Source organism: Electrophorus electricus, chromosome 1 (genome assembly GCF_013358815.1).
Source record: "Electrophorus electricus isolate fEleEle1 chromosome 1, fEleEle1.pri, whole genome shotgun sequence".
NCBI lineage: Eukaryota > Metazoa > Chordata > Actinopteri > Gymnotiformes > Gymnotidae > Electrophorus > Electrophorus electricus.
Window position 1 is genome coordinate 7,440,001 of NC_049535.1, and position 21,944 is coordinate 7,461,944.

The 21,944-nt window shown below is 47.4% G+C and overlaps 1 protein-coding gene across 5 annotated transcripts in view; it reads left to right on the forward strand.

Annotated features, from left to right (window-relative positions):
• The window catches only part of lrp4 (low density lipoprotein receptor-related protein 4), a 77,584-nt gene that overhangs the window by 50,173 nt on the left and 5,467 nt on the right, over positions 1-21,944 (forward strand). For 4 of the 5 annotated variants that reach the window (XM_035523813.1, XM_035523819.1, XM_035523825.1 and 1 more), the window contains 28 exons: positions 2,302-2,421; positions 2,558-2,683; positions 3,300-3,425; positions 3,588-3,722; positions 4,420-4,545; positions 5,857-6,087; positions 7,028-7,184; positions 7,604-7,821; positions 10,534-10,710; positions 11,050-11,175; positions 11,513-11,721; positions 11,901-11,982; positions 12,187-12,292; positions 12,392-12,593; positions 12,835-13,024; positions 14,142-14,273; positions 14,740-14,880; positions 15,293-15,379; positions 15,531-15,702; positions 16,176-16,338; positions 16,629-16,854; positions 18,551-18,854; positions 19,440-19,658; positions 20,148-20,282; positions 20,456-20,564; positions 20,829-21,024; positions 21,222-21,335; positions 21,561-21,672. In XM_035523813.1, the coding sequence (XP_035379706.1) occupies positions 2,302-2,421; positions 2,558-2,683; positions 3,300-3,425; positions 3,588-3,722; positions 4,420-4,545; positions 5,857-6,087; positions 7,028-7,184; positions 7,604-7,821; positions 10,534-10,710; positions 11,050-11,175; positions 11,513-11,721; positions 11,901-11,982; positions 12,187-12,292; positions 12,392-12,593; positions 12,835-13,024; positions 14,142-14,273; positions 14,740-14,880; positions 15,293-15,379; positions 15,531-15,702; positions 16,176-16,338; positions 16,629-16,854; positions 18,551-18,854; positions 19,440-19,658; positions 20,148-20,282; positions 20,456-20,564; positions 20,829-21,024; positions 21,222-21,335; positions 21,561-21,672 (4,441 nt within the window). The remainder of the gene's footprint in view (positions 1-2,301; positions 2,422-2,557; positions 2,684-3,299; positions 3,426-3,587; positions 3,723-4,419; positions 4,546-5,856; positions 6,088-7,027; positions 7,185-7,603; positions 7,822-10,533; positions 10,711-11,049; positions 11,176-11,512; positions 11,722-11,900; positions 11,983-12,186; positions 12,293-12,391; positions 12,594-12,834; positions 13,025-14,141; positions 14,274-14,739; positions 14,881-15,292; positions 15,380-15,530; positions 15,703-16,175; positions 16,339-16,628; positions 16,855-18,550; positions 18,855-19,439; positions 19,659-20,147; positions 20,283-20,455; positions 20,565-20,828; positions 21,025-21,221; positions 21,336-21,560; positions 21,673-21,944) is intronic. The other variant, XM_035523821.1, reaches the window with a different exon arrangement.

Consider the following 21,944-nt stretch of genomic DNA (forward strand, 5'->3'; position numbering starts at 1 on the left):
AGCTTCTGGGCAAAATCGTGACTACTGGCAGCCCATTCTTGTCTAATCAATGCTTGGAGTTGATCACAGTTTCTGTGTTTTTGTTTGTCCACCCTCTTTTTGAGGACTGACCACAGGTTCTTAATGGGATTGAGATCTGGGGAGTTTCATGGCCATGGTCCCAAATTTTCAATTTTTTGTTCACTGAGCCACTTGGAGCACCATGTCACAAGTCAAAAGTAATAACCGTCATGCTAGAAAAAGCATTATTCATTACCAAATTGTGCCTGGATCATTGGGAGATGTTGCTCTTAGAGGATGTTATGATATCATTCCTTCTGCATGGCAGTGTTCTTAGGCAAAATTGAGCAAACCCATTCCCTAGGATCAGAAGCAGTTCCACACATGATTGGTCTCAGGATGCCTCACTGTTGGCATGACACAAGACTCATGGTAGTGCTCACCTTTTCTTCTCCAGACAATCATTTGTCCAGATGTCCCAAACAGTCTGAAGGGGGCTTCATCAAAGAAAATAACTTTACTGCAGTCCTCTGCAGCCCAGTCCCTATACTTCCTGTAGAATGTCATTCTGTCCTTGATGTTTTTCATGGAGAGCTGTGGCTTCTTTGCTGCCCTGTTGGACACCAAGCCATCCTCCAAAAGCCTTCGCTTCACTGTGCGTGCAGATGCACTCACACCTGCCTTCTGTCATTCCTGAGCAAGCTCTGCACTGGTGGTGACCCGATCCTGTAGCTGCATCCTCTTTAGGAGACAGTCCTGGCACTTTCTTTAATTTCTTGGGTGCCCTGAAGCCTTCTTCACTGCAATTGACCCTCTCTTTTTGAAGTTCCTGATGATTCGATAAATGGTTGATTTAGGTGCTATCTTACAAGCAGCAATGTCCTTGCCTGTGAAGCCCTTTTGATGCAATGCAATGATAACTGCACATGTTTCCTTGGAGGTAACCATGGTTAACAGAAGAAAACTTCAAGCACCACCACCCTTTTAAGCACCACCAGTCTGCTCTTCTAATCAGTATTACAGAGTGATTTCAGCTGCCTTGTCCTCGTTAACACTTTCTCCTGAGCTAACGAGAGGATCACTGAAATGATGTTAGCAGGCCATTTTGTGGCAAGGCTGAAATGCAGTGGCTGGAATGCAGTAATTTTTGTGATTAAGTTGCAATCTTCATGGCAAGGAATGACTTTGCAATTAATTGCAATTCATCTGATCACTCTTCACAATCTAGAGTTAATGCAAATTGCCACTGTAAAAACTGAAGCAGCAAACTTTGTGAAAACCAAAATGTGTGCTAGTCTCAACTTTTGGCCACAACTGTAGTCCTGTGTTTTAAGGGGAGAGGGGTTTTACATTGCAGCTCGAAACCTTCTCAGATCTTAGCTATATTTTCACAGTTCATCGTAATTAATTAATGTCTGCCATATTTTCATACTGTTAAAATATTTTTCCCTCATTCTGATGTTTTAATTACTCCCAGCTCTTGAAATGATTAGCATTTTTGGGACACCTTGAACCAGCATCAGAGAGGAAGTAAAGCAGGTGTGTGTGGGTGTGGGTGTGTGAGGCTGTGTGTGGGTGTGAGTGTAGGTGCATGGGTCTGTTTGGGTGTAGGTGTGTGGGGGTGAGTGTGCCGGTGGGTGGGTTTGGGGGTGTAAGTGTGTAGGTGAGTAGGTGTGGGTGGGTATGTGTGAGTATGTGTGGGGGTGAGTGTGGGTGTGTGTGGGCAAGCTGCAGTGCCTGGTTAAACCAGGGTAGAGAGAGACTGGACTCTGCTATTATAGAGCAGACAGTGTGGGGCTCACCCTGCCGTCAGCTCCTCAGGCGATAAGATGACTGCGTGTGTGCGTGCGTACACACTGGTTGGGGGGGGGGGGGGGGGGTTGTCAGGCATTAGTCTGATGAGTAGGTCCAAGTGGAAGATCAGAGTGGGTGGAAATGGCTGAATGGCTATGCTCTTACATGGAGGGCTCTAGGCCCGTTTCATCATCTTGCCGTGAGGGCGCGTGGTGTGAGAATGCTGCTGTCCTCTCTGCCATTCAAACCCCACTGCTGTGACCTGCTCAGGCTGATGAGCCACACGTGCCCCACTCATCTCTCCTCTCTCTTCTCTCTCCCTCTCCCTCACACATCCATCACGTTAAGATCTCATCTTTTATGTGAAAGCTAATCTGTAATGACATATTTCATATCAGGAAATATTTGAAATGCAATTAGTTTCTTATTAACAAGCATTGTTCTGCAGGTGCTGGGTGTAAGTCATGAGAGGAGAGATGCTGACTGTGTGTGTGCGTGTGTGTGTAGCCTCCCATCAGCCTTGCCGTGCAGCTGAATTTATGTGCAGCAGTGGCATGTGTATCAATGCTGGCTGGAGATGTGATGGAGAATTCGACTGTGACGACCAGTCAGATGAAACCAACTGCAGTAAGTCCTCAATACGTGTGTGTGTGTGTGTGTGTGTGTGTGTGTGTGTGTCTTGTGTGTATATGCATCTGCCTGTTTGCATAAATATGAAATCTGTGTGTGTGTGTGTAAATGAATGCTAATCCTCTACCCCCAGCTGCCTCTATGTGCATGGCTGACCAGTTTCGCTGTGTATCCGGCCGCTGTGTCCGGTTGTCGTGGCGATGCGATGGGGAGGATGACTGCTCTGACGGCAGTGATGAAGAGGGCTGTGAAAAGACGGGTAAGGGCTCCCCTCCGGAGCAGGGCCCAGGAATCGGGGGCCTTCCTAGCGGCCGAACCTTGAGCCTTCACACACACACAGAACCCCCCCCCCCCCCGCTCCACCAATCATCGCACAGATGCTACAGAGATTGCTGCACTTGCTTCTTGTCTATAGAGTCACATAAATCTTTCTACTCCATATAAACCATACACAGAGGTGTTTTTCCTGTTGTGATGAGGTTCAGAGCCTCTTCTATAAAGTTGTCAGAGCGGACATTGAAATGCATCGGATTGGGGTTTGCCCTGTCACTCAAATGTGTTTGTCCTTAGAGGGAAATCCATTCGTGCAGACAGGTCAATGGTAATAGTACAAAATATTACATATGTGCAACCATACGGTGTGTGTGTGTGTGTGTGTGTATGATTATTTGTATGATGAACCATGTGCCTAGCGGACAGCTGTTGGCACCGTACTGGGCACGTAGGCCTTAAGATCATCTTGACTCACACAATGACGGTTTTTAACAATGAGCCTCTTCTGTTGCCGTACTTGCCTGATCGCTGGTTGCTTCTCTCTCCTTCCTCTTCTTCCTCTTCCTGTTCCTCTTCTTCCTTGCGTGGCTGTGGGGATCCAGGAGCCCCGCCCTGCGCCTCCGATCAGTTCTTATGCGGGAATGGCCGCTGCATCGGCCAACGCAAGGTGTGTAATGACGTCAATGACTGCGGAGATGGAACGGACGAATACCCGCACCAGGACTGCCGTGAGTCCTGCTCTCTCTCTCTCTCTCTCACACACACACACACACACACGAATGCATGTGTACTCGTACACATATACACCACCAGTACTGATCACATAATGCATTTTTCTTTGTGCGTGCGTGTGTATGTGCGTGTGTGTGTGTGTGTGTATGCATGCGCAGGCCCAAGGTCCAGTGAAGGAAACTGTAACGTGGATAATGGAGGCTGCTCGCAGAAGTGTCAGATGTCTCGAGGACTGGTTCAGTGCACCTGTCACACTGGCTACCGACTGACGGAGGGCGGAAAAACCTGCCAAGGTGAGAGAGGGAGGGGAGAAGAGAGGAGTGAATGGGAGGGGAAGAGAGGAGAGGAAGGGAGGAGCTTGCTGCTGGACCTTTAGCGCTCTGGGCGGCGAGCTGTGTCTGCAGCACCCAGGACGCGCTGCAGGAAGGGCACATGGGGACAGCTTGGCTGCGACTGTGAATAAACACACTCTGTCTGCTTATGCACGCACTGACAGGACAGCACCCAACACGACGCCAAACCAAACACACGGGGACATCGCAGGCAATTGTCACGTCTCTCTCTCACACACACACACACACACACACACACACACACACACACACACACACACACACACACACACACAGTCACCTGAGCTTGCTGAGAAGAAGACCCCACAGTCGTCTCAGTGTTCGTGGCGCTTGTGATTCCGGGCTACCACTTCCTGACAGCAGGCATCTCGGTGTGCGGCTGAGTGAGCCGAGGCAGCTAAGGCGCGCTTCCTCTCTCTCTCCCTCTCCATCTTCTCATCTCTCCATCCGCATGCCTGTGTGCTCCACCCGCTCTGGTTGGAATTGCCACAGTGGAGTTTTGGCACAGCGGAGACCCAGCTGAGCTTCATCAGTTAGATACACTAAACCTTTTAAGAATGATCGGCTTGGACTTTGACTAACTTGTTTGTCTTGTTGTCCCCACCACCCCCTTTCTGCTCCTTTGGACTGTTCCCAGATGTGGACGAGTGTGCTGATGAAGGCTACTGTAGCCAAGGCTGTACCAACACCGAGGGGGGGTTCCAGTGCTGGTGTGTTCAGGGTTATGAGCTAAGGCCTGACAAGCGCAGCTGCAAGGCTCTGGGTGAGTTAAACGCACACAGCTTCTGTCTGGGGTTTCCTTCCCTACAGGTCCTTCATCTGCTGCAAGCAAAGTCCTTCTCTTCAACATCACACACCCATTTTTTTTACCACCTCTATGTCTATGAAACCTCTTCATTTATATATAGAAATGTGAAAGGTTTGCCTTCTCCCTTAAAAAAGCAGGATTGAACTTTGTGTAACTTTTTGGGTCAAGCTTCAGCCCTCAGGGTCTCTCTTCCCCCGCATGTCCCTTCGTCATTTTTTCTATCTTTGTTCCCTTGCTTTCTACCTTTCTTTCTGTCTTTTTTTATATGTCATGTTCCTCTCTCTCGCCCTCTTGCTTACCTCCCCCTCCGGAGTTGTGTTAACGTACAGTGTGTAATCGTTACCCTGCTGGCTCCTCTGTTTGGGGACGGGGCAAGTTTACGTCGGGGTGAGGGTCGCGTCTGGTTCTGCTTAGGGCAGCAGGGTTCAGGTAATGCCACGTTATTCTCCGATACTCCTATTTATTTTTGCTTTGGTTTTAGCTTGTTACCTTTGGCCAAATGTCCTTATGGCAACACTAGACATTTATTTGACTTTTAAAATTTATTTGATTTTAAAATGTGAGTAGAATGATATAATCAAAAGGATTTTTTTAAAAGAGTAAAACACTTTTCCCATGTGTAGTTGAAATGCGAATTGGAAAATGGAAAGTAAACTTTATATTGGCTTCATAAAGTCAGGACTGAAGATTTTTATTTTTTTATTTTTTTTGCGGCCTAATGTCCTAAAGCTGCATTTAAGTTTGCACTCTTGAGAACCGCAGCAGTTGTGACCAAACCCACGGACTGGAGGAGCCAGTGGGGTGTGGCCTTTAGAGATAAAGCTGCACTGCGCACTTGCATTGCCTACAGCTAAAGATCAGGATTATTGACTAGGTGGAGAACTGCTGAAACTGAATGGACAGAATTCAGGAGGGTTGTCAGAGTGTGTGTGTGTGTGTGTGTGCATGTGTAGGCCAGTAGCCTTGGGCCAGTAGCCTAGGGCATTTTTTTTGTGTGGGTTTCTAAATGAAAAGGAAGGTGTGTGTAGGGTGAACATGACTTAAGGTGTATAAAAAGACGGTCTGAGAATCAGATGCAAATCTCAGGTGAACAGTCTTCCTTCTCAGTAAACTCTTTAGAGATGTGGTGAGAAGAATGGTGTCATGTTGGACAGATCATACAGGTCATACAGATAAGGGAGAAATATGGATACTTGTAGTGACAATTTCTCTCTCTCTCTCTCTCCCTCTCTCGCTCTCTCTCACTTTCCCTTGATCTCGGAGCAGGCCCAGAACCTGTGTTGCTGTTTGCGAACCGGATCGATATCCGGCAGGTCCTGCCGCACCGTTCTGAGTATACGCTGCTGCTGAACAACTTGGAAAACGCCATCGCTCTAGACTTCCACCACAACAAGGAGCTTGTTTTCTGGTCTGACGTCACGCTTGACCGCATCATGAAGGCCAACCTGAATGGCAGCAACGTGGAGGAGGTGGTGTCAACTGGCCTGGAGAGCCCAGGTACAGGGCAGCTCCTCAGATTTGTGAAAAAGTTCCTCCACATCTGAGATTAGTGAAGAAGGTCCTCCAATCCTCAGATTAGGGCAGAAGGTCCTCCACTCCTCAGATAAGGGATTAGTGTAGATAATCCCCCACCCTGCCTTCGCTGTTGACTCCTATTTCCCCTACTTCAACTTCTTTTCTAACCTTTGACACAATGAACCTCAGAAAAAAAAGAAAACCATGAAATTAAGTGATCTGTCAAAGACCTCCTTAATTGAAATGATATGCCTACCCCAAGAGAAGTATGAACATTTAATATGAATGTTATTATAAACTTTTTTTAACAACTTATCATGTTTTTGTACCTCTTGTTGCCGAGCAACAAAATGCAGTCCACTTTATATATTCCATAGTGCTGCACCTGTTGCGCTTTACATATTTTAAGGTCTGTACCATAGACCTCCTCTTAGTGCCTGGGGCAGCTGCCTGGACACTGAAAGACATTCCTAGTCCCGAATCCACAAAGCTCTTCACGTTTAACGGCCTTTTCCCGTCCCCGAAATGAGACCCAGATTGGATCCCACGTTATAACATCTGACACTTGTGTGCTCATAAAGAGACCTCAGTTTCCTGATGACTTCATTTTGTTTAAAGTGTTTGTAACCTTATAAATGTATTCTACGCAATATGTCTCCCAGTAAAAGCTGACCCAGAGCTTTAAGAAAAAACCTTTACAAAATAGAAAATTTGTTTCTGCGTTGCTTAAATCAAGACCGAAATGTTGCCTGCATTAATCGTTGTAACTAATTTGCAACACAGTTTTGGCTATGTATCTTAAAATGTGATTGGCCAAGATGTGTCTGTGAGCGAGTTGGCAAACAGAATAGCACACTGGTTCAGGTACAGGGAGCACCACTGGCTCCTGGCTGACCCGTGCCCCTTTCTTCTGGCTGTGTAGGGGGTCTGGCCATAGACTGGATCCATGATAAGCTGTACTGGACAGACTCAGGGACATCTCGCATCGAGGTGGCCAACCTGGATGGCACCCACCGCAAGGTGCTCATATGGCAGAGCATGGAGAAGCCCCGAGCCATCGCTCTGCACCCCATCGAAGGGTAAGGCTCTGACTAGCACCCCTGCTGGCACAGACCTATTTGGTAATCTCGTGACTGGTTCCTCACACAGAGATGACACAGCGATAAGTGAAGTGCAGGTTCTCGTTAACTCTTTCTCTCTGGGTAGAGTTTACTGAGCATACTTAAGTCAACAAGAAATCATGGAAGTCAACAGGAAATGCTATATAGATTAGAAGCTTTAGTTGATCAATCACATATTAAAAGAAAATAGTATATATGACGCCATTATCAAACCTCATATTAAAGTTCTCAACAATTGCAAAGTTGTAATGAAGAACAGTTCTAACAGTCACTGTCTGTTTAACACATATTTGCTGTCCAGTATCTGCATCCTTTTTCGTATCTCCCTATCCGAGACACTTGTGGGCCATATTGTTGTTCTGTTCTCTGACCTTCAGTAAGATCTACTGGACAGACTGGGGCAACACGCCACGCATCGAATATGCCAACATGGATGGCTCGGGCCGCAGAATCATCGCCGACACAAACCTGTTCTGGCCTAACGGACTGACCATTGATTATGCCGGCCATCGCATGTACTGGGTAGACGCCAAGCACCACGTCATCGAGAGAGCCGATCTGGACGGCAAGAACCGCAAGGCTGTAATCAGCCAAGGTATGGCACCGCTCTCCCTTAACTAAACAAACTACGTTCCCCATGACTGTACAGCTGGAAGCAGACAGTGATCATTAGCAGGATGTAAATGTGGCACAACAGAGAGGCCTAGAAAGGTCACAGCATGCCCGGTCTGCAACAATTATTTCAGTTATTTCAGAGGCAGGACAATTGAAAGACAAACAGTGATAAAAATGTGAAAAGCTCCAGAGAGATACTGTAATGAAAGGGAATCGTACGCGTAGCTAATCTGCCATGGTAGATTTAGATCAAATCACAAAGCATAACAGCAAGTCCTTTTGTCCGTTCCCTTCATGCCCTCCTACACAGACTACATGACCTCTGTCATAACCAGCTTGGAAGAATGGATCCTCTATTATTCCACCACTTTCTCTCTCTCTCTCCCTTCAAACACATGTACACAATTGCACTGGACTGCAGGCTCCAGTTACTTAACACATAAATTCACTTAATAAAGTTGGCCCCTGGACTAAGCATTAAGAGAGGATATTGAATTTACATGAGCCAAAACATGAGCCAAAACTGTGCTTTGGGGTCATGTTTGTGGGCCTGTGTTAATGCGCAGGCAGGTGCAGAGAGAATGCCCCAGCAAAGTCTAGACGCATTCCACATCAGGAGCTTTCCATCAGCTGAAGAACTTCCTTTGGTTTTGGTACCTACACCCCAGGGTCAGGGGCAGAGAGAAAGAGGGCAGTTGAGAGGTTTTTCCACCCTCTCATAGAATAACAGGGACATGCCAGGCTAGCTTGTGATTGGCTCTTTGGATTTCGGGGAGGGGGTTTGTGGGAGTGTAACGTGATCTGGCATGAAAGCTTTACTGAGTGAGCATGGGGCAAGAGGCGCTCCATCTTCGCATTCCCGCTCGGCATTCCCAGCCGCCTTGTGGAATTCCTGCCCTGCGGGTCACAAACAAAAACAGGACCAGGAGGCGGCGGTGACGGGCAGCCGCACAAGGAGGAACGGGCGAGTTCTGGGGATGTCTGGAACTGAGGAGTCACTGTTTGCAGGTGCGAGAGTGGAGGCGTCTGTGTGGAGTTAATGGACCCATGAACCAGCGCAGGACTGAGACGGGTGGAGTCAGTCAGAGAAAGCCGGGTTTAAAGATGAGAGGAGGGGGTGGGGGATTTTGTGTGCGAGCGTGCATCTGCTGTCTAGTGGGTGGGCAAGTACAAGACACCTGCGGGTCACACCATGTTTACTGGTGCTTCAGAAGCTGGCCCTTGTCCCCGCCCCCTTTGCAGATGCACGCACGCACAGGCACACATGCGCGCACTGAAGAAGAAAAGCCAGGGGGTTCAACGGAAGCGAGAAACCTGGAGTGAAGAGTGAGATGACGTCGATAAGGGGCAGAGGGAGTACCAGCAGCGGTAAGAGTTGCCTGCTGGTACATCTGAAGTGCAGCCATGCCTCAGGTTAATCCCAGATAAGATCAGGAAACAAGACGGCTGCTTCTCCATTTACACACACACCTGGAGGGAGGGGGGGGGGGGGGGCGGGGCGGGCGGAATATGAGAGAGAGAGAGAGAGAGAGAGAGAGAGAGAGAGAGAGAGAGAGAGAGAGAGAGAGAATCTCCCATCTGCAGTAGGAGGCAGTGAGGGTGACCCGCACTTTGTCATGTTTGTTGAGAATGTGGATGTACCCGTTGCGACCTTTGATTGCAAGATTACGCTGTGTTTTTTCAACGTCATATGATGCGTTATCTTTAGGCCACCCAGTAGGTCAGCATAGTTACCCAGCATTACCGGGCCTTGCTCAGGCCTTGTGTATTTGATTTTCTGATTAAGGAAGAGGAGGGCCTTTAGGGGAGGGGCTAGGGCCATGGTTCTGCTTCCATATCCTGTTCTCTCTACACCTTCTCATACAAAACCAGAGGGGTGTGTGTCCAGCACTTGACCTCAGTCCAAACCCACTCACGATTGGAGGAAAACACCTCCCGTTGCGGTGGAGAGCAGCAGCAGGAGATGAGCAGCACAGACTCTGCAGATTTTAAATGCCCCACTCGCGCAGCTCAGGTCCAACTGCTCCACCACAAACCACAAACATGCTAATTAAAAGCAGCCGTCATTTAATGGTCAAATGGAGCTGCGAGAGCCAAACCATCTGCCAAACCATCCACAACTTTCCACAAATAGGTGCACTTTGCTTTAGATAAGGTTCCTAACAGCTAAACGGACTGTAGGATGTGGATGCCTCACTGGGCGAAGTGTGGGTGAGGGTGGGCTGGGGTGCGTTTTGAGCCAAGACCGCCATGGTTCAGGACTCAGGCTGTTGGAAAGCCACATGTGAAAATGATTCATTTTTGTTTCGTTTCATCTAATGTCTGTGATTCACGAGAATGGGGCATATTCCCAAGTGTGCTAAATAAGCTTGGTTTTGCTTACATGCTGATCAGAGGAGCTGTAAACTGTTTTGTGGGGGTAAAATCATTCCTGCAGACACAACTGGGTCTTGAATACTGACTCTGCACCTTTGAAGCTTGGGAATGTTCTTTGTAGGTGCGAGGCTGAAGTTTTCAGGCATTTTTCTTACTCCTCTGCCCTTTCACTTCATCCCAATAGACGCGCATCTTTAATTCTTTTGTCTGATCCCTTTCTCCTGTCTTCTCTCTCACGCTCCCTCCCTCTGCCTCTCCACACCTTCCTCTGCAGTCCTCTTCACTCACTCCTGTCTTCCCGTCTTTTTCACGGTAGGCCTGCCACACCCATTTGCCATCACAGTGTTTGAGGACAGTCTCTACTGGACGGACTGGCACACCAAGAGCATCAACAGCGCCAACAAGTTTACGGGCAAGAACCAAGAGATCATCCGCAACAAACTTCACTTCCCCATGGACATCCACACGCTCCACCCGCAGAGGCAACCTGCAGGTGGGCCCGTTGGAGACCTCCAGCTCCCCGCTAAGTGCTTCATTTCTTCCTCACATCTGAGAGCATTGATCAGTTAGAAGGCACAGTGTATACCTGCATATTCTCAGCAGAAACACACACCCCAGATTTTGTATAAAATCAGAACAGAAAGGCATGGACAAGTCAGTGGTGGTTTTAGTTTTCTCGAACGGTTATCTTGGTTATCTTGGACTGTACATTTTTCTCCTTAAGAGGTATTAAGTAAAGGCATGCTGCATATCAACTAGATGGAAAATGAAACTCTCCTCCTCTTCTCATTTCTTGTCCTCTCCACACCTCTCCTCTTGTTTTTGGCTCCAGGTGGTCGCAATCGCTGCGGGACCAACAATGGGGGTTGCAGCCACCTGTGTCTCCCTAGCAACAAGGCCTACACCTGTGCCTGTCCAACAGGTTTCAGAAAAGTAGACCAGTATAACTGTGCCCTAAGTGAGTAGAACATGTCTGCTTCCTTGTAACTTTCATTGGTTTTGTCATCTAAACCTTACTTCTAAGACAGCATTGCATTGATACATTACTATATAATTGTTTCAATAAAAGTTGAAGTACATCGAATAAATTAGCTTCAGCGAATAAATTAGCACTTTGTTGATTAAATGAATGACCCCACAAGTACATGCAAAAGCACAATATATGAATGTACAAGTTCCTTTCTTTTGCTGATGTGCTTTAGTGTGGCATGTGACTGAGTGATGACTGCTGTTGCCATGAATCCCACCCTGCTTATATGTGGAGCACTGACAGGAGACCTTTGGTCTTTGATCAGGTCTTGACAAGTTCCTGCTTTTTGCCCGAAGGACGGATGTCCGTCGAATCAGTTTCGACACAGAAGATAAATCAGACGATGTCATTCCGCTGGCCGACGTGCGGAACGCCGTGGCTCTGGATTGGGATGCCCACGAAGGGCATATCTACTGGACCGACGTCACCACAGACTCCATTAACCGGGCCCTGTGGAATGGCTCCCAGCAGGAGGTTAGTGGGTAACAGCTGCTAATGCAAAGCTGCACGCACTTTGTTCATGGTGTGTGAGTTTTTTTGCCTCTCCGCTTGGGTTATAGAGAAAATTGGGAAATACTGCCACCTATTGGAAGACAAACAGAAGCACAGCTTGTTCACCTGTTGCGCTGCCTAAATTACAACTGTCTTTGCAGGTCGTCGTGGACACCAGTTTGGAAAGCCCTGCTGGTCTGGCCATTGACTGGGTGACGCAGAAACTATACTGGACTGATGCAGGTGTGAACAAGTCTTAATTATTCAACCTTTCAAGTCTGCCTTCACATATTTCAAAATGTCAGTCCAAAATCAGATTAGTCAGTGTTTTTTTTTTCCTTCCTGGGTTTGCTGGGTTCTCTTATGCACCCCGATGTTTATCAGGTAAAAGGTTTAAGACCCCCCCACCCACCCATTTTCTCTTTTGCCCTCTCTGGCCCCCATCAGGTACAGACCGCATCGAGGTGTCCAACGCTGATGGCACCATGCGCACGGTCCTGATATGGGAGAATCTGGACCGCCCACGGGACATTGTGGTAGACCCCATCGGCGGGTGAGTACCAGTAAAGTGGCACCAACACTCAAACCATTGCACAAAGTCGGGAGACTTTGTTGGACTGAGCTCTGGACTGAAGCGGACATGCCTGCGTAGGTACATGTACTGGACAGACTGGGGAGCGAACCCAAAGATTGAGCGAGCAGGAATGGACGCCTCCAGCCGCCTCGTCATCATCTCCACCAACCTGACCTGGCCAAACGGGCTGGCGATCGACTACCAGACCCAGAGGCTGTACTGGGCTGATGCAGGAATGAAGACCATCGAGTTTGGCAACTTTGATGGGTCAGACAGACAGGTGAATGCATCAGCCTTCTTGCAAGTGCACTGGTGCTCTGAGAAGAATATTTAAGCCTACTTCTGTAGTTCTGCGGTTTGACTTGCTTTGAGTGATCTGTCCAAGACCTCGAAGGTAACAGCTAAACACTGTTGTCCATTTTGTTTTTGCCTTGTTAAAGAAATCACCATAAAATCTGGCAAAGTTACTTACTCTTAAAGTGTAAAATAAAGTCTTTATTTGCCTTTATTTTCTGCTCAAGGTCTTGATTGGCAATCAGTTGCCTCACCCGTTTGGCCTGACCCTGCATGAAGATAAGATTTACTGGACAGACTGGCAGTCCAAGAGCATCCAGAGTGCAGACAAACTAAGCGGTCTGGGCCGCTCCACGCTAGTGGGGAACCTGGAAAACCTCATGGACATTCATATGTTCCACCAGCACAGAGCAACAGGTCAGCAGAGCTCAGAAGAACACCTAGCTTCTGTATACTGTAACATGGTGTATAGCCATTGACCATCCATGGACTGGGTGTTAATGACACTTGGCAGCATTCCAGAGGTCTCTCTGTCTCTGTCTCTCTCTGTCTCTCTCTCTCTCTCTCTCTCTCTCTCTCTCTCTCGCTCTCTCTCTCTCTCTCTCTCTCTCTCTCCTTCATTATGTCATGTCGGCATGTGGTTGGGTGCCTTCGTTGTCTGCTGGTGAGTGATTAGTATTCTCCTCGAAGCACACTGGGACATATGGCAACTCGTGGCCATATGGTGGCATTCACTGAAAATGAGTGGCATGTTTGCTGTGGAGAGAAGAAGCTTGTATGGCCTTCGCCCTCTCGCTGCTGATACTGAGCAAGAGTGAGGATATGAATCAGGTGTTTTCCAGAAGGAAAAAAAACCAAAACTGTTAGCAAGTTGCTTTCTTACAGATCAATGACAATACATCGATTGCACACAAAAAAACCCTTCTGCCCTGGCAAGACAGACAGTTTTTGCCAATGGCTGAAATCCACACCTTTTCAGTGTGGGGCTTGTGTACGTGTCCTGAGCCCTCTGTTCAGGTAACGAAGGGTGACCTCATTGCCTTGGGGTGGTAATGACAAGAGGAATGTATCTCTTTGCTATCTGCTTGCTTGGCTTTTCAGGCAGGTGGTTCAGGCTGGTTGTAACTGAGCTCCAGTCCATGGCATCAGGGACTGAAAGCTCCTGGGGTTAATAGCAGGCAGATAGCAGACTCTCCCTCGTGGATCGGGTTCTTCCCGCCGTCCCCGGGACTCGAAAGCTTTCCGTGACGTCTGTCATAGCCCTCATGGCACACAGGTCGGGGGACTCCGTGGGGGTCACATAGAAATGTTTGGAAGTTGGAAGGGCATCACACATTAGAAAAGAAAAAGAAAGAAAGGCATCACACATTGAAGCTGAACTGATCATGAGCTCTGCACCAGCATCAAGACCCCTAGATGCAGAAGCCAAAATGTGACTTTATTACTTAATTAATTTTTTTTTTTGTCAAACTCCTAATACCTTATTCTTTCTCTGTCCTGTTTTCCTCCCTCTCTGTCTAATTTCTCCATCCAGTGCAGACACCGTGCTCTGTGAATAATGGTGGCTGTAGTCATCTATGTCTCTTGGCTCCTGATTCCAAAGGCTCCAGCTGCGCTTGCCCGACGGGAATCAACCTTCAGGTAGACGGCAAGACCTGCACTCCAGGTGAGACTCCAGATCTCCTTAATGCCTGAGTTCAGATTCCATTTGACCTCCATAAGTCCCCATATGGTATTCTGCTGAATCATCAATAATGAGCCAGGGCCCGCCACCAAGGCGCTGATCTGGGCTACTTCTGTGCATTACCCTGGTTAGACATCTTCACATTCTTGTGCCACTTTCTCTAAGGCTGGTGCTTTGTCTTTGAAATCCGAGGATCAGGTGAAATATCCCTGCAGGCTGAAGGGTCATCTTTAAAGATGGTTGTGAACTTTTAGGAAGGATCTGTGTTGGAGGGAAACAGGGAGTGACCCTGTCGCACGAAGTGACCCGGTAGATGTCGGTGTCCCACATGTCTTTGAACTGTTAGCCTGGTTTAAGCATATGGGGTGTGTGTGTGCATGCATTGGGGTGGGTGTGTGCGTGTGCCTGTGTGTGTATGCATGCATGTGCACATGTGTATTTCTTACAGGAATGAATAGCTTCCTAATCTTCGCCCGGCGGACTGATATCAGAATGGTCTCTCTGGACATTCCGTATTTTGCTGATGTAGTGTTGGCTGTTAATACATCTATGAAGAACACCATTGCCATCGGAGTGGATCCCAGAGAGGGTAAGTGCCCTTTCCTTTCGGTAGGGGCTCCCAACCAGCCTTGAGCCCTCTCCAGTCTCTCCTGCTGGATAAAGGAGGAAGACATAATGCTCTGTTGAAAGTGACAGCAGAACACAGGCGCTGGATCCCTCTAGCCAACTGTGTCAAATTCCTGCTGCCTTTAACTGGGTTTAAAACCTTCAATCGATACTGTTCAGAATCTGATCAGGACTGTGCGGTTCACTGCATAGGTTGACGTGTAACTTCAGTTTTTAACCCCACTCATCTGAACATGCATAAGCCTAGTTTAAGTTGGAGCAATCGCACAGCAAAGCAGTTGAGGGGCAGAGGTAGAGTTGCATGCACAACCACTGAGCAGTGGATTGATTTGATGAAGTGCTGTATACAGTGAGGTCCTGTTCTCTTTCTCCAGGTAAAGTGTACTGGTCAGATAGCACCCTGAAAAAGATCAGCAGAGCCAATATCAATGGCTCAGGGCATGAGGACCTCATCTCCACAGGTAAGGAGAGCAACACCTCACTGAACTCTAGAGCACATTAATTCAGTGTTCCCTCCCCCCAAAAAATCTGGACAAAATATACCTAGAGCATAGGTATATTTTGTAGTGAACATCAGCACCAATGGGAGTGTCTGTTCCACACATCATTTAGGGCTGGTGACCACTGATGGCCTTGCCGTGGACTCAGTGGGCAGGAAAATCTACTGGACGGACACGGGGACCAATCGCATCGAGGTGGCCAACCTGAACGGCTCCATGCGGAAAGTTCTGGTGTGGGGCAACCTGGACAGCCCGCGCGCCATCGCCCTATACCACGAAATGGGGTAAGTGGAAGGGAAGCCCATGCCGCCTTCTTAATCCCTCACCATTGCTCCGCATTGGCTTTGTGATGCATCCTGGTACCTGGTATGGATTCCCAGTTCGTCAAGGCATCGATTGGCTGTAGACGTGATGTCTAAGGTCAAGTTAACACTTGTTCTGTCCAATGAAGGTTCATGTAGTTTTCAAGCAGTGCTGTTTAAGCTTTTCAAACAGAGGTGACAAGTTCCACTCCTAACTGGCTGGAGTCTGTTCACAGTTTAGTGGTTTGCCTGCTTTAACACCCCTCCTTAATGTGGTAATTAACTGGTGAAGTGCCTTTGGGCATGGAAATCCCAGAACTGTTCTGGACTCCAGGAATTGGGCGTCCCTAGTATATTTGTGTAGAATTCGAGTCAAGATACTCCATGTCCTCCAGAGATGCTCCGACACGCTTAGCAAAGTTGCTGTGGTACAGATAATCTCTCCTCTGCTGCAGGTACATGTACTGGACCGACTGGGGTGAACACGCAAAGCTGGAGAGGGCGGGTATGGACGGATCTGAGCGCGTGGTCCTCATAAGTAATAATCTGGGCTGGCCCAATGGCCTTGCTATAGACAAGGCCAGCTCGCAGCTGCTCTGGGCGGACGCACACACTGAGGTCAGTGTCCTAAGAATGTCCAGATTTAGTAGATTGTAGTCTGTTTTAATTCTACCATTTGTAAATGCTGTGAGATTGAGACGTTTTTTGAGCGTTTGCCAATCCATGAGTTATTCTTGCGTCTACTTTTAAAAATGAGCAACGATTTTCAACCCCATTATTTAAATTTACCATAATTTGATGTAATTACTAAATGATTTGAGCGAATTAGACCTGGACACGGGCCCATTGGCTTTGTGATGAAGCTTTAACCACTGATAAAAGGCAGCAGTTCTGTCCCCGTTCTCCAGCGGATCGAGGCGGCCGATTTAAACGGATCGAACCGCAGGACCCTGGTGTCTCCTGTGCAGCACCCTTACGGCCTCTCACTGCTGGGGCCATACATCTACTGGACAGACTGGCAGAGCCGGAGCATCCAGAGAGCAGACAAGATCACTGGCGCCAACATCATCACCATCCGCTCCAACCTCCCAGGCCTCATGGACATCCAGGCTGTGGACCGTGAGAGGCCTCTGGGTAGGCTGCGCTCCAATCCCCGTGCTTCCTGCAGAAACCAAATGCCAACAGTAGTAACATTACAGGGCTCAACCCCAATGAGACTTCAGTAACTTTCAAAAGCTCATGTTTGGTTGTAGATTATATCCAGATTTTGTTAGATTCTAGAGGTTGGGGACCTTTGAAAAAATGTAGTGGTAACTGAAAATGGAATTTCCAAGCAGCATTGATTATCAACTCTTAACACACTATTTAGATTGATAGTACAGAGGAGGAGCAAGAACACACAGTGAAGCCCTTTCTTAAGATATTTTAATATAATATTAAGATACAACTATCCCTGGTAATGTCATAGAGATCTATTGCAAAGAGTTCTATTGCATAGAGATCTATTGCAAATAAATAAGCTAGTTTGTAATTTAGACTACTGGGCTACTAAAATCAGACACTTCTTACATGTCCACATGAGCCCAGTGGATTCAGACATTTTAGCCAAGTTAAACAACCCAGCAGATTAGCTAAACATACAAGTGCGACACTGCTAGAGGATTTCCTTAATGAGTGTACTCAGTCACTGTTACTCGTTTTCGTATTCTAGACATAGTCACACGAATAGCGCATTTAAAACCAACAAACCGTACATATAAGTGGCCAGATGAACAGATGTTTAGCTCAGTGTTGTTATATTAGTCTGCTTGAGTTAATGTTTCCAATTTAAATAAGTGAACAGTTGTTTCTGGTACTGCACCTCCATCAAATGAACGTGTGCAGGGTTTGAATAAATATTGATTTGTGACTGCAAATATACATAGTGCGAACATGCGTTTTCCTGCTGGTCCCAACCCACATTGAAGTTACTACATTGCCAGTAGCACCACCTTGCGGAGAACTTTTGCTAAATGTGAGTGAATTACTGTCTAGGTATTATCTGCTTCATATTTTTAAAATACACCTCCCTTGTAACTGTATTTTTGTCTCTTCTCTTCTTTTGTCTCTGTCGTATACAAATCAGGGTCCCGTTAAAACGTAAGGTTTTTACTAGGTTTTGGGCAGAATGTTTGAAACACTAAACTGGGAATTCTCCAGTTTCTGACTTGGTGATGTATTACTGTGAAATTTGTCCAAAGACCAGCATCTGTGATAGTGATTGTTTGACCAATCCTGCCCCCTGGTGGTTATTCTGTCAGCTCTTTTATGTAGCAGTTATTCCTCTACCCGATGAAATGGTTTAATTAAAGCCACATTAAAAGCATTATTTATGCCAACACAGTTATTTGTGTTAATATTAACTAATATAAATAAATACTGAGAAACCAGGGCAGTTATTCTTTTGTTCGATTTAATTTAGTTTTACTCAGGTTTTATTGTTTATACCTCTTTGTTATTGCTGTGAACACTTGTAGACCATTTCAGTCTTAAGACTAGTGCTTAATATGGACAAGATCATTCAGTTGGGCTTCATTCACAGGCAGCATGAAAAAAAAACAAAAAAACTTAAAGCATGTGATACTGTTGCTCATGGCTGTTTCTGTCAAAAGAAAAAGTACATATTGCTGGTCAGTGGAGGAAATGTACCTGTGTCTATGATGTATTTTAGACATGACATTTCTAAAGGCTTGCGAGCTGGATTGTAGCTGTGTTATACAGCTAAAAACGAGCCTGCTCATTGTACAGTGAATCCTAACCGCTGTGCTCCTGCTGTCCCTCTCCCCATCAGGCTTTAACAAGTGCGGTCGGCATAACGGTGGCTGCAGCCACCTGTGCCTTCCGCGGCCCAACGGCACGTCCTGCGTGTGCCCCACGGGTGTCCTGCTGAAGGCCGATGGCAGGTCGTGTGACGACATGCCCGAGACGTACCTGCTGTTCTCCAACCGCATCAGCGTGCGCCGCATCTCCCTGGACACGGCAGACCATACAGACGTGCACGTGCCCGTGCCAGAGCTGCACAATGTCATCTCGCTGGACTACGACAGTGTGGAGGGCAAACTCTACTACACTGATGTCTCTCTGGATGTCATCAGGTGAGCAAACGGGCACCTCCGTTCCTGATTTGGGAGGAGGTGAAACAGCAACGCACACACCGCAGGATTAGCTAGAAGTTACGTGCAGGACAGTCAGTGCACCTGCTTGAAATGTTAGTTTTGACAGGTTTTTAACATATGTAGTGTATAATTATATAGAATTATATTATTTATTTTCAGAAAATGGTTGAGAAAGCCCAAGTGTGCTAGTAGAGAGCTCAGGTGATACCTGCTTGAAGGCCAGTCAGGGCCAGATGTTCATTCCCAAGCGGTAGAACTTGTGTTGCTTCTGACCAAGGCACACTCAGACAGCAAAGCTTGTTTAACTTCAAACACACCTTCTTTAAATACTTAAACAGGCGAGTGATCTCGTCCTGCAGACGTCCCACAAACTTGCTTCCCGGTAGATGCTCCAAATGACATCGTGCATTTCATATTTCCACATATGCGGATTAAGACAAGGATTAATCAAAAGCATTCAAATTAGCACATATATTCTTCTCTCACGTTTAATCATAATTTAACTTTCTTCTTATACACATGTTGTACTGCAGCGTTTAATGCGCACCATTTCCCCAAACACAGGCGCGTGAACCTGGACGGGAGCAGCATGGAAACAGTGGTCAGCCAGGGGCTGAAGACCACTGATGGCCTCGCGGTGGACTGGGTGGCACGGAACATGTACTGGACTGATACCGGGCGTAACACTATCGAGGTGGCCCGCCTGGATGGGTCCTCGCGGAAGATTCTAGTGAACAGCAGCCTGGATGAACCCAGGGCCATCGCCGTGTTCCCCAGCAAAGGGTGAGCAGGTCTCTCCGGCTCGCCGGAGCATCCCAGTTTGTCTTTAGCTGTATCTCTTCAGTTTTATGGTGCTTGTTGCTGTATTTGTGTATAGTACTGTATTTTGGCTTGATTTGTATAACGTGCTGCTCTTTCATTTTGGGTTGAAAGATTTTGATTGATTTAGTTCTTATTGTCTTAGGACTTTAAGGTTGAGAGGTGTCTTTGGAAAGGAAAAAGTTGTCATGCATGTGATAGAATAACTGTGATTTATGCCTTAAAACCAGGAAACTTAATTCTAAACGACATGACGCCAGCGTAGTTTAGTTACAGAATAAAACAGGAGCACAACCAAGTAACAGATTACAGTTCTAAAGGTTACAAGACAGTCACAGCTCAGTGTAATTGTTTAAATAAAAGTGCATTTAAATCGTGCACCTGTCCTCACACAACCAATCGTGTGCAGGGGGTGCTATAAAGACTGACCTACCTCTTTGGTCGTTTCTGTAGGTTCCTTTTTTGGACTGACTGGGGACATATTGCTAAGATTGAACGTGCCCACCTGGACGGGTCTGACCGGAAGGTCCTGATCAACACCGATCTGGGCTGGCCCAATGGCCTCACACTCGACTACGACATGCGCAGGTAAGAGGGAGGTGGGTGGCTCACACGCCATGGGACACACTGCTCTAATACACCTACAAGTCTTGCTGTCACCTAGCGAAATAAGGCACTTAGTTTGCCACATTGGGGAAACAGACTGAAATCCTGTGTGTGTGTGTGTGTGTGTGTGTGTGTGTGTGTGTGTGTGTGTGTAGGATCTTTTGGGTGGACGCACACCTGGACCGTATCGAAAGCTCTGACCTGAACGGCAAACTGCGCCAAATCCTCGTCAGCCCCGTCTCGCACCCGTTTGCTCTCACTCAGGTGTCTGCTGCCCAGCCACCTTCCTAACCACTCCCCCAGCTCACTCTCTCACACCCTAGCTCATGCTCTCACCCCCCCCACTCACTCTCAGTGTCTCAACCAGCAGCTCACTCATTCACCCAGTTTTTTTCACTTTTAACACACTCTCCCCTTCCACATCCTTCCATTTCTGACCCTCATTTTTCTCCCCTTCTTTCCTTCCCTTTATGGCCCTCCCCTTTTGCTTTCTCTCTTCCTCCTCCTCGTCCTCCATGCCACCCGCAGCTGAAGCCGGTGCCCTCTCCTCTAACTCCTCTCTCCCCCCGCATCTCACAGCAAGACCGCTGGATCTACTGGACGGACTGGCAGACCAAGTCCATACAGCGTGTGGAAAAGCACACAGGCCGCAATAAGGAGACTGTGCTGGCTAATGTGGAGGGGCTCATGGACATCATAGTGGTATCGCCCCAACGCCAGACTGGTAAGAGTGGTTACAGTGCTGGTTGGAGTAGGCAAAAAAAAAGTGCCGTTTCACTGTTCTAGAGTGATGACATGGTATTTTAACATACTGGGGTATCTTTACTGTGAGAAACACCCAGACGCTGTGCCTGCACCCTTCAAGAAAGCTGAGTTACTTATGTTCCTTTGTTGGGGGCGTGGCCTTACCTCTCCCTGTAGGCACCAATCACTGCGGCGTAAACAATGGCGGCTGTACTCATCTGTGCTTTGCAAAGACGAACAGCTTCGTATGTGCGTGTCCAGACGAGGCGGACGACAGGGCCTGTTCCACCAGTGAGTTCAATACAATGCATGCACACACTCTAGACACACTCCAAATCATTTATGCATATTCCTAAGTAAGAGAAATATGAGAAATCTGTTATTCAGAATGTCATTAAAGAATAGCAGGAGCCTGGCTGTTTCTCCAGAGTGGTGAGGCCAGTTGTATGACCACTAGAGTGATGGCTTCTAGAGTGTGCAACATTTTGATTCTGTTCCAATTTTTCTCTCCCAAAGTCTCCGGTTATGTTCCCACGGTAGCTGACAAGGGAGCCACCAGCACTCAGGCCCCTGGCAAACGTGCCAAAGGCTCCACAGACAAGCCTCAGCAGCACCCCCCTATGTTCAAGTAGGTCCCCCAAATGATCATAAAACTCAAATTTACCATCTCAGCTTTCAGTCTGAACTGGATTGCTTTAAGGAGCAAGTTCACCCCAAATCACATCTGATACCTGTTAGGTCTAAGACCTGCCTTAGATCTGATACCTGTTAGATCTATGACCTGCTTTATATCTGGTACCCATTAGATCAAAGACCTGCCTTAAACATTTTCTAGATGTCAAACCTTTTTTGTATTATTATATACACTTTAGAGATTTGTTTTCCACCTCCAATGACTAA